Genomic DNA, 12,484 nt, shown 5'->3' on the forward strand with positions numbered 1-12,484 from the left:
ACTCTAAAAAGTTATTTTTCAAAATTTTCACTGAGATCACTCACAAAACTTCAAAAACAACCCAAAATTATATTTATGTCCAAACACAACTCTAATTTTCAAATACCATTTTTACTTTATTATTTTTTTTTTACTTTTTTTTTTTGGAATTTTACCATTCTTATGTCCAAACGCCCGCTTAGTTCAACAGAGTTCATGGGACTTTATGTATTTTGCCTATTTTACAATTTCAATATTGTTTATGTGAAGTTATTTTTCAAGTACCTAAACTTACAAAAATTTATGAACCTAGACCACAACTTACATAGGAGTCTCAAAATCGGGTGTCTGTGCACTTGCCCCATAACTCGATCGGAGCTACATTTGGCTATATTGTCCTGCAAAGCAAATAAAATTCACTGACATTTCAACAATGAATCAATGTGAAAATTCAGCCAGCTGATTGGCAGATCCGTCTTCAAAATCTGAAACTACATGTGACGTTTCCCCAATTACATCAAATTACAAATCCTAACTCTCAATCACCACTAGATCTCATTGGAGTTTTGCTATAATCGCGTATTCTGATCCGCGATCTGGGTACATTATCAGATGGCAGGGGCGGCGTCGGCGCTGTTCCTCCTCGACATCAAAGGCCGAGTACTGGTGTGGCGTGACTTCCGCGGCGATGTCTCCTCCGTTCAGGCCGAGCGATTCTTCACCAAGCTCCTAGAGAAAGAGGTGTTCTCTTGTTCATTTATTTTTCATTCTGTTTTAATTTAAACGACGAAATGTCTGCCAGTTAAGATCATTTCGACTATTAAAAGTTAGATTGCAAGTAAAGACGGATCCAGGATGTAGAAGAGTTAAGCAGTGTCTTCGGTTCTCTTAATATATTCCAATTATAATTAGTGGTAGATTCTGCTCCAACCATGTGTGTATTGGCCTAGCGGTTAATGAAGTGAGAGGAGAACTATGATGTGTCAAGTTCAAAACCCAGCAGGAGTGAAAAAACAGTAGGTGATTTCTTCCATTTGCCTATCCCTTGGTAGGCAGACTTACCCGGTAGCTATGCTGGTGGGAGGTAGCAGGTACCTGTGGAATAATGGATATGTGCACAAGATAGCCCGGCTGCTACTTTCATAAAAGAAAAGTAGGGGATTCCCAGTATCCAAGTGTCTTCGGGAAAGTAGGATTATGCAAGTTAATTGTTTTAAAGGAAATTCTGCATTTTAAAGCTAATTAGGACTTATGCTAGTTATTGCTTTTAGTCGAATGCTGCATTTTAAAAGCTAAATAGAGTAAAGAGGAATGAAAGAACATTTTGATAGTGGTTTAATGTGTTTGGAATCTTGTGTTGTTTAGTAAATATGTTCTTTGAAGCGTCAAAACTGGGTAATTACGCAAGCATGGGTTGTGCATGAGTTCATATGGGTTAGGATTATGTTGAGCTTCTCTTCTTTAGAGATGGTTCTTTTCTGAATGATGAAAAATTGTTAAAAAAGAACTAATCAAGTTCGGAAGTTACAGTTGAATTGCAAAATATTTCAATATTCTCCTCGCGATCTCCAGATTATTTATGATCTTCATTTTGTTCCATTTGCAGACAGCTGATTTGTAAAGACTTAGTTGGAGAAAATGAGTTTACTTTTCTGGCTAATTTAAGTGCTAGAATTTGATCATTTGCAGGGTGACCCTCAAGATCCTGTTGCATATGATAATGGCGTGACGTATATGTTTATACAACACAATAATGTGTATCTCATGACCGCATCAAGGCAGAATTGTAATGCTGCTAGTCTTCTTCTGTTTCTACACCGTGTTGTTGATGTAAGTGACAATGGCATTCTAAAAAGTGTGCCTTTAGTATGTTGGTTTGAGATGTGTTTATCTGTTGAGTAGCTGTGGAGAATTATTCATTTCCTTTTATTTGGTTGCTGGCAGGTCTTTAAGCATTACTTTGAAGAGTTAGAAGAAGAATCTCTGCGGGATAATTTTGTTGTAGTGGTATGAGGAACATTTTATTTCTTTTTGGGATAAAAAGCATGTGACTGGGAAGAAAATCGTAAAGGATTGGTTGTGACTGGAACAATGTTTTATCTTTTGCAGTATGAGTTACTTGATGAAATGATGGACTTTGGTTATCCTCAATATACTGAAGCAAAAATTCTCAGTGAGTTTATAAAAACTGATGCATATAGAATGGAGGTTACACAAAGGCCTCCAATGGCAGTTACAAATGCTGTGTCCTGGCGTAGTGAAGGGATACAATACAAGAAGAATGAAGTAAGTTTTACATGTTTTATCCAATAGCAGTTTCTTTTAGTGGCTTATATGGAATTTTTTTGTTCTTTCAGGTATTTTTGGATGTTGTGGAGAGCGTTAATATACTTGTTAACAGCAATGGGCAAATAGTGAGGTCGGATGTTATTGGTGCATTGAAGATGAGGACCTATTTGAGGTTTGCACTTTTCTGGGATATATATGTGTTTATGTATGTATGGGTCACTCTTTGCATATTCCTACTTGTATCGGTAAAACTGAAATTTCAATGTATGATTGCCCAGTATGCTGTGGCCGTGTGAGTGATAAACATCTAGTTCATGTCTATAGGTGTTAAAAGATTTTTGACGTTATGCCTTCTTGTCATAGTAATAAATTGCAGATTTGCCAGCAATCTTTGTCCAAGCTCCCTAAAAATTATGACTTTGTTATCAGTTGCCTACATTTGTCTTTGAGAATCACCTCAAAAACTCAAGTTTTGTACTGGCTACTTCTCGCCATCATGACCAGCAGTGTTCTAGGATCAAATGTATACTGATTTCTGTCTATTCTAGTTTAGCATTTTATGTAATATTGCATACTGAATTGTTCTTGGCGATCTTCAGATTTTAATATTATCCTCATCTGGAATCCTGTCCTTCATCCCTAGCCCTGTCTTGCTAGCGAATATAGTGAATCAGGCTGGGCTTTGATGTGGATCCTTTTACTATCAACATTAGGAAGGTGGAAGGACTGATTTTGGAAGAACTTTTTGTATTGTTAATCAAATTAGCTTATATTATTGTTAAAGTTAGCTTCAATCAAAGAAAAATCTAAGCGTTACTATAGATGGAATAGGTGAGAACTTTGGGGTTGGTTTTGAGTTTAGAGCAGCAGCTGGCGACGGTGAATACAGTGTTAGGTACAGTTCATGACATGAGATGCAGAGCAACAGTATCCTGTGTCGCCAACATATATGGCTTTGCAATAGCCTTTTGGTCATTAATGTGTTAGACAGTCTGGCTTTTATAATACTAAGTGCTTGATCCTGTTGTATGTAAGATTGATGATAGTAAGAACTCTGTTTAAACTGTGTGGGCATTTGTTTTAGTATTCTCTTTTATGAAATTACTTCAGAAGGTTCTTAAAATCTTATAGGCACTTCAGTGAAAGTTGAGATTTAGTGCCCCCTTTTCTAAAGTTTTAAAAACAGTTCTGAAGGCAAGACAAAGCCTAAACCCACCTCTGGGATGTTTCTTGATCTAGTCCAGCCTGATCTTAAATATTGTTTTACATCATTTGGACTAGCACTAGCAGTGTGAAGATTTTCTATGCTGATTATGATTCTGTCATTACTAAGATCATATTTACATGTAATTTTGTTCTTCGAGCCTTTCACTTCACATCTACACGGTTGAGCTGGTGAAGTTCTGTCTTCTTGCCTGCATTTCCTTCCCGTCTTACTAATGAGCTGCCTCTATGGTAGCATCACTAGTGTATATCTACCTAAAATGTCTAGGATTCTTAAATGTTGACACAAGGACTGCATTATTTTTCCAACCTTTGGATCTCCTGTAAGGTTTTCACTAGTTTAACTGCAATTCGACAAAAATCCCACCATGTCACTTTTCTCTTGTATCTCAATTTTACATCTTGTCCTTTACCCAGCCAGTTAATTGATGAGTGGTACTGGTCTAATGACATAATGTTGCTTCTCTTGCAGTGGTATGCCTGAATGTAAGCTTGGCCTTAATGATAGAGTACTGCTGGAAGCACAAGGACGTAATGCTAAGGGGAAAGCTATTGATCTAGATGATATCAAGTTTCATCAGTATGTAATTCAACTATTTTATTTTCTTTGGTGGATTATGACATCTTTTTGCGTATATGCTTTACCCAAGAATAGGTTTGTGGTGGGTGTGGGAGTTGGGAAGAAATTAAGCTCTTCTGGGCAATGTATACTATATAATCTGTTCAAACTTCCGATAGAGTAAGCAAGTGGGGGGGGGGGGGGGTCCTCAGATTTTAATCAGCAAATTCTTGCTTTCCTGTCTCCCCCCCCCCCCAAAAAAAATAAAAAATAAATTCTCCCTTCCCTCCTCCCTCCATCATTCTTCTACTAACTTCTTCTGTAACTTAGGTGTGTGCGTTTGGCCCGATTTGAGAATGATCGTACTATATCATTTATACCTCCTGATGGGTCTTTCGATCTTATGACCTACAGACTCAGTACACAGGTGCACTTCCCAATGTTTTAATGCTATCCATCTGACTGACCTTTTTTTAGTGCCTTCACTGAGTCGATCGATTAAAGTGTTATAATAGTAATTAATCTCAGGTAAAGCCTCTATTATGGGTAGAAGCCCAAGTGGAAAGACATTCTAGGAGCCGTATGGAAATTCTGGTTAAAGCACGAAGCCAGTTCAAGGAGAGAAGGTATGTCTATTTGTATAATGCTATACACCTTTTTGGAGCTGCATCATTTGATCTTTTGGAGTTCAGATGGCATACATTATGATATAACGATATGGTGCTAGTTCAGATATGAGTTTATTTGATAATTTCAGCACTGCAACTAATGTTGAAATTGAGTTGCCTGTTCCAACGGATGCAACTAATCCAGATGTTCGTACATCGATGGGATCATCTACTTATGCACCTGAAAAGGATGCATTGATTTGGAAGATAAAATCTTTTCCAGGTGGTAAGGTAAGCGTATGCTTAGTCATAGCTTAAGATTTAACTCATATTTACCTTTTACTGTTTGTTCTCTCTCTGAGATTTCTTTTATGCCAATTCCCATTGCATTTTCAGGAATATATGTTGAGAGCAGAGTTTAGACTTCCCAGTATTACAGCAGAAGAAGCCACTCCTGAAAGAAAAACTCCTATACGTGTAAAGTTTGAGATACCATATTTTACAGTTTCTGGTATACAGGTGAGCCCTAAGTACATGTAATTGTAGTTTAGTTAAATAATTTAGTATTTTCCTTTTCCCCAAATTCCTACAATATTTTAGATGCCTATGTCCACATTTAGTCCATCATATCGAGAAACATTATGAGTCTGAGTATTCAATGGGTGCTAAAGAGGTTTTCTAGCGTAGATTATAAAAGATGTTATTAGCACATGATATTTATCTTCTTATCTTTAATTAGAAATAAAGTCTTATCTATTAGTTAGATATATATTTGTCTTTAGGTAGGAATAAGTTTTTTATCTGTTAGTTAGAGCTTATTGTTTAGGTTGAGACTGAATTCTAGTTGCTTAAAGAGTTTTTACTTGTTGGGTTCTCTATCCGATAATACCTTGTACTATATTTTATTGAACAGATAAGATTTGATGAATCAATTTTGGTATTATAAACCCTCTCTTCTTCACTTTCTTCCTCCTCTCTTCTCTCTCCCTCTCCCTCTCTTTCTCTTCTCTCGCTCTCTCCTTTCTCATTCATTCTACTTGCATGTCTCCGTTCTCCCTTTCTAGTGCTACATCAGTTTAGTATCAGAGCACACGTTGCGCTTCATTACACTAGGGCTCTTTATATCCATCATTATTATGCTGGCCACTCATTCCAGGAGATGATCTTCCATTCAGTTGGTAATTTGCACATGTACCTAAGGATCTACTACCGCATTATATTACATGAATCAAAAAATTGAGTTTTGGTCTATTACTTAAGACCTTTTGGAGTTTAGTCTCACTCATGAGTTTTCTCCAAGTAGAGTAGTGTTTATAATAAAAGATGTATTACAGTATATTATCTATCTTTTATCCTTTATGTAGAAAGGTATTATAATCTATTAGTTACAGTTTATTTTCTGTTAGACAGTTATAATTATTACTTAGAGTTAGACTTACATTTTAGTTAGAAATAACATTCTACTAGCTTAAAGAGTTTTGACTTGTTGGGCTCTCTACCCTATATATAGACCTTGTATATTCTTTTGCACAGACCTGAATAAGTTTTGATGAATTGATTTGGTATTATAACCTCTCTTTATCACCTTCTTCCTCCACTTTTTCCCCTATTTCTCCTCTCCATCTTCCTGTCTGCCTTTCTCCTTCTCGTCTTTCTCAGTTCTTCCATTTGCAATTCTCCCTTCCCCCTGTCCGGCACTATATCAACTTTACATACAAGGGTGTCCGTAAATTAGGACTGAGTCTTGGAAGGTAAGGAGAGAGCTGAACATGTTTGCGACTGAGCTGCTCAGTGGACAGTTATGGATGACACATCCCACCTTAATCCCGTACGTGAGGTCTGGGAGGGTAGTGTGTACACAGCCTTACCCCTACCCTATAACGGCAGAGAGGCTGTTTCCGATAGACCCTCGGCTTAAGGAACGGTAAAAATAAAGCAACAAGCAATAACAACAGTACTATAATAAGGTAATGGAAGCGAGACATCCATCTATGATTGGAAATTCAAATATCATTGCTCATGACTTGCAATTAATCCTAAACCAATTTTCTACTTATTTCTCTCTCCAAGAGAACCACGCATCTCTCCAAATTAAAACTTCTCCAACCCCGTTGCTGACCTCTCATCCACTGTATATCTCTCAAATTGAACAGGGAGCATGAACAAGAAGCCAGTGATTTAGTCAACTTGCGAAGAACATGCTCACGCTTGTAAAGAACGGGATTCCAAAATATGGGGATTGGCGGTCAAAAGTCAAAACCATCCTTTACTGAGATTGTTGATGGTGGCGCTGGTGGTATTGGTGGACCCAGGGAGCTCTAGATGGGCATGCGAAATAATTCATCGATCAGAACTGGCATTTAATGCAGAGGTTGATAGATTAATGGTGTTGGGGATACTGGTATTACTTGAATTTTTGAATGCATATGGGATAGTGAGGGTGATTTGGTTGGATCAATTATGGTGTAGAGGCAGGGTGATAGAAGTATTTGTTGAGGTAACTGGAAAAAAAAAACAAGAGATTAATTCTTCTCGTGAGAATTTTCTTGTGTTTCCTGGTTTCTCCTTTTACCAAGCCTCCTTGCTAGTGGGGATGCTTGACATTTCAAAATAACAAAGGAGAAAATTGGTGTGCAAAGATGGTGGCAGCTCCAAGACACTGGTACAAAGGCAAAGGTCGTACAACAGGAGATTTATGGTAGGTGCGCAGTACAAATTCAAATCATGCCTGGTGAATCAGGTCTAATATTCAAGTGAAAAAATGGTACAAGACCCACATTATCTACCAAGGTTAAAAGTTGGAAACATGGATTCTTGGTTACCTAAGGATGTGGCGTAAGAGTCAATAAAGTGGGAGGAGAACCATGCAGCCTCAAGTTCAAATATCAACAGAGGTAAAAGAAAAAAACACTAGGTGATTTTTTACATCTACCTAGCCTTGATGGATAGAATTACCTACCCAGTACCTATGCTGGTAGGACTTAGGAGGTAGCAGGTACGCAGCTAAATAGTTAAGGTGTTCGTAAGCTGACCCAGATACCACCGTCATAGAGGAATAGAACATAAAAATAAAAAGTAAGAGAGAGGGAGGGGGGGGGGGAGTTGAGAATGTGCATAGCTGCTCGTCATCTGGCCATTTACAAGATGAGCGGATCAACTCTAAAAATTAGTTTATATTAAGGGTGCGTTTGGTGCGAAGGAAAATGTTTTCCTCGGAAAATGAATTCCTGAAAAATATGTGTTTGGTTGGCGAATGGAAAACATTTTCCGGGAAATATTTATATTGCTTGGTTGGTGAGTAGAAAATATTTTAATGAACAATAATGAAAATAATGTTCACTAACAACAGAAAAAGACCACAAAATAATGCTTGAAACTTTGAAGGTATCAAATTTATAAGCAGCAAACATTATTGGAGAATCAGTAATACGAGTAATCCAAATATCCTCTACCACAAGCAACAAAAGTACGACCATGCATACTTGGCAAGTTGTGAACCATGTACTCTCAATTCATCCAAATTCAAAGTCCCTTGCTCTGTCCCATGCCCATAGATTCACAGAAAAAGTGTAAGCACGCAGGGGAGTGATTGGGGACAACATAGAGATTGGTTTTGGGTGGGTAGGTGGGGGGCCTAAAAGCAGAACCTCATTTTTGGACCTGAAAATGACTTCCCGTGGGTCCCTACGAACACTAATTAGAGGATATTGTTTCCTTTAGGAAAATGTTTTTCCAAGTATTAGTGCAACTAAATATGAGAAAATTGGAAAATCTTTTCCTTTCATACCAAACACACCCTAGGTGACAACTATAAGATGATGGAGCCAATAGTACCAACATAAATGTGTGGTTCTGATTGAATTCCCCATGTTCTAAAGAAGAGGACCTAACAATTTTTTGTGAGTCTTGAATTTAGTCTTGAATGTTTCTGTGTTCAATCTTGTTCTGCTGGTTAGTGATGGAAGCCGTGTGATAAAATATCTTGCTTTTTATGATTTTTGTGGCAAACCTTTCTCATCAACAGCCTAAATGGTATTTTGTTGTTATTTTTTTCTTTAATAGCTGAGAACAGCGCATTTTCAAAATTTATAACCAATGTGGATTTGTTAATGCATACTAGGTTCGCTACTTGAAGATAATCGAAAAAAGTGGTTATCAGGCTCTTCCTTGGGTGAGATATATCACGATGGCTGGTGAATACGAGTTAAGACTTACGTAAAGCCACAGAGATGGTGTACCAATCCATTTAAGTCTGTTTTTGAGGCTCAGGTAACTACAAGTTCCAATGCTTTGGGTGCTGCTTTAGTTCAAAGCTAATGTTGTGCTGGCCCAATTTGTTGTCTATTGTATTTGGCTTTATTACTTGTATGTTACTCACACTTTCTTGTATAGAGATGTTTGGTGATTAATTTCATGTCTCATATTTGTGTCAACTCGCGGCTGCTGATACTGGCTGGTCGTTTATATCATTATTTCTGTTTTAACCTTTAAAGAAGGTTAGTTTTTATAGCGAGTGTTAGTATTGGGTACTTCTTTGTCATTTTTATACATGTCGTCAAAGTATTATTGTGATAGTAAGTTAAAACTTGCATTTGCATTTCTAGAGCGTTGAGATTCTTTGCAGATAAATTGGTTAGTATCTTTTGCTGTTTGAAGTTTCCTGAATTACTTATAGTCGATATGCTGTTGGATGTGAATGGGAGAGATTGTTTTCGGGAGATCAATTATGACGGTGACAGTTGGAACCAGGTAATTTGTGAAATTGAAGAATTTTCCGATAGAGTGTCACCCGGTACCACCAGGTGCAACTCACGCTCTAGAAATCAGTGAAAAGACTAGCATGCTAGTCTAGACATGAATTGAACACAAAGAGGACATTCTTGTTTCCAGCTTTTCATTCCTAAATAAAGGTGTGAAATTCAAAAATAGCTAGATTTACAAGTGGCCATTCAAAAATAGCCACAGTTTCGAAAGTAATCGAAATTTAGCCACTTTTCATGTAAAGATAAATCTGAACGAAAACACAGTTCAAAAGCCGGAAAATACTCCAGTATAATATATTGGACTTCCAGCATAATATATTGGAGTTCCAATATAATATATCGGTCCAGCATAATATGCTGGAAGTTTATGCACATGTGCTCCAATCTCCAGTATATTATGCTGGAACTTTTCGCGTGTTGGAGTTTTAGCATAATATGCTGGAAGTTCATACACAGGTGTACCGATCTCTAGTATATTATTCTGGAATATTTCGTGTTGCATCAAAATAGTGGCTATTTTTTAATGACTTTGCAAACGTTGACTATTTTTCAATGATCAGTTCGAAAACTGGGCTAGCCCGTGCTATTTTACTAAATAAAGCCTCTGTGACCAATAAGTACAAGGTAAAACTAACTCTGAATTAAAAAAAGAAGACATAAGAGTGAGTGAGTGCGTATATTTTAAAAGCAAAAAAAAGGGAGAGAAACAGCCATTAGCATCAATTGCAAAAGGTTGAGAAGTGTAATAGTCTTTGGCCAACCACTAGACTTAATCCTAAGCTAGCTGAGGTCGGCTATATGAATCTTCACTATTTATTTGACTATATTTTAACTCGTCTCATTCCAATATTCTATAATTTAGGTTTCCTAACACTAGTTCTTTATATATTTTTATTGACATGCAAACCTTTAGCAAGATCAAAAGGAATTTTAGCAAACATTGGACCTAATGTAAGCTTAACAGCATGACTAATATGTAATCCCAATTAGTTAGTATCCTTTATATCGATCTTTTCCTTACATCGACACCGTATTACGATTTACGGCCTGCCAATTCTTGATCAGGTTCTTCGCTGCCACCAGAAGAAAAATTGTGTATTTCTTTTGGAAAGTCTCAATTGTTCCAAAACAACTAGAAAGCATCTGGAAGAGATTTTAGGTCTGAGAACTTGTTTCCATATGATTATAGGTTTACTTACCGAAAAGAAAAAATAGGTGATTTTAGGTCACTTGGTGTCTTTTTTAACACCTTCAATTATTATGATTTTAGACATAATAATTGGTACATCTGAAAGGTCTATGTAGGATATATATAACGGCTCGACCGGTCTTTTTGAGCTCTAGCGCGTCGTTCGGCGGTTTAAGGTCTTGGGTAGCTTCACTTCATGTATTATGACTTGTATGTGCGGTCAAAATTGAATTTCGGGAAGTTCGAAGTTTATTCGGATGGAAAATTCTTAATTCGGAGGATTTAAGTTGGAAGAGTTGACCAAGGTTTGACTTTTGAGCAAACGACCTCGGAATCGGGATTTGAAGGTTCCAATAGGTTCGTATGATGATTTCGGACTTGGGCATATATTCGGGTTGAGTATCGAGTGGTCCGGAAGCATTTCGGCTTATTATGGAAGGTTGGCATTTTGAAAGTTTAAGAATTTCATAAGTTTGGTTCGAAGTATATTTTGGTGTTGTCGATGTCCGTTTGGAGTTCCGAGCCTTGGAATAGGTTCGTATCGTGATTTGTGACTTGCACGGAAAATTTGGCGTCATTTCGGATTGTAAGTGTGAATCGGACGCGTTGTCGATGTTTGAATGTTTGAAAGTTCAAAGAAAGGTTTCAATCATCGATTCGTAGTTTTGATGTTGTTTGGTGTGATTTGAGGCCTCGAGCAGATTCGTGTTATGTTTTAGGACTGGTTGATGTGATTGAATGGGGTCCTGAGGGCCTCGAGTGTGATTCAGGACGAGTTTAGACCATTCCTCTATGTTGTGCAGCTGTTGGCATCTGGTGTGTTTGGAAAGCATTGCGATCGCGAAGGAAGGATAGCGATTGCGAAAGGTTAAGTGGATTGATGGCTTTTTTCTTCAATGCGTTCGCGTAGAGGGAGCCGCGAATGTGGGTTGGAGCAGGTGTACTTTGCGTTCGCGTGGGTAGAGCCGCGAACGCGATGGTTTGCGGAGGCAGGCCTGTTTGGGAAAGTTGAGCTATGCGATCGCGGAAGGACTCACGCGATTGCGGAAGAGGAATCTGCGGAGGCCAAGTTTGGCCTTTGCGTTCGCGTTGATGGGCTCGCGTTTGCATAGGCCTGGACAGGTTGTGCTTCGCGATCGCGAGTAGGACCTCACGTTCGCACTGGGTAAATTCATGGGCGAGCCTGGTTGGCCTTCGCAATCGCGTGGTTTTTTCTGCGATCGCGAAGAAGGGAGTTGTTGGGCACTGAGCTTTTATTTCGGGTCTTAGTCCATTTTTCTCACATTTTCTTTTGGTTGGGCGATTTTTAGAGCTCTTGGATGGAAGATTTTCATCATCTATGTCAAGGTAAATAGTTTCCGCATATTGTGAGTTAAATACATGGTTTATATATGGATTTAAACATCGAAATTAGTAGAAATTTGGGATTTGGTAGAAAATCTAGAATTTGGTATTTTTGGATTTTGACCACGAAATTGGACATGGAATTGAGAATAAATTATATATTTGTGTTTGTAACGTTATAGGTAATATTTATCCTCGAAAAGTTTCAGAATCCAAGCACGTGGGCCCGAGGGTTGACTTTGTTGACTTTTCGAGCGGAGTTGGAAATCATTATAAATTGTTAAATTATACGCATTGGGGATATATTTGATTGGTTTGCATATTGTTTCACTAGTTTTGGATCGACGAACATGGGTTTGAGGTGCTAGAGAGGCATTGGAGCCGGTTATGGAACTTTGGAGCGAGGTATGTCTCCTTTCTAACCTTGTGAGGGGGAATTTACTCCGTAGGTATTATATTCTTATGTGATACATGTTGTGGAAGCTACGCACGCATGAGGTGACGAGTATCCGTGCGTATGCTAGAATTC

At 38.0% G+C, this 12,484-nt stretch overlaps 1 protein-coding gene across 1 annotated transcript; it reads left to right on the plus strand.

The window, feature by feature from the left end:
- The first annotated feature begins 193 nt into the window (after window positions 1-193).
- On the plus strand, window positions 194-9,288 carry LOC107814454 (AP-1 complex subunit mu-2). Its single transcript, XM_075233177.1, has 11 exons — window positions 194-720; window positions 1,669-1,809; window positions 1,924-1,986; window positions 2,089-2,265; window positions 2,337-2,440; window positions 3,965-4,072; window positions 4,382-4,478; window positions 4,580-4,677; window positions 4,809-4,950; window positions 5,056-5,178; window positions 8,780-9,288. Exons 1-11 carry the CDS (start codon window positions 592-594, stop codon window positions 8,876-8,878), a joined length of 1,281 nt encoding a protein of 426 aa, XP_075089278.1. The 5' UTR covers window positions 194-591; the 3' UTR covers window positions 8,879-9,288.
- Window positions 9,289-12,484: the final 3,196 nt, after the last annotated feature.

The sequence above is a fragment of the Nicotiana tabacum genome, chromosome 16 (assembly GCF_000715075.1).
Source record: "Nicotiana tabacum cultivar K326 chromosome 16, ASM71507v2, whole genome shotgun sequence".
Taxonomy (NCBI): domain Eukaryota; kingdom Viridiplantae; phylum Streptophyta; class Magnoliopsida; order Solanales; family Solanaceae; genus Nicotiana; species Nicotiana tabacum.

Bases quoted from the DNA above. Each gene is read 5' to 3' on its own strand.
- LOC107814454 (XM_075233177.1), top strand. From the start codon at position 592: ATGGCAGGGGCGGCGTCGGCGCTGTTCCTCCTCGACATCAAAGGCCGA. The intron at 2,266-2,336 runs GTAAGTTTTACA...TTGTTCTTTCAG, and splicing joins TACAATACAAGAAGAATGAA to GTATTTTTGGATGTTGTGGA. The intron at 5,179-8,779 runs GTGAGCCCTAAG...AATGCATACTAG, and splicing joins TTACAGTTTCTGGTATACAG to GTTCGCTACTTGAAGATAAT.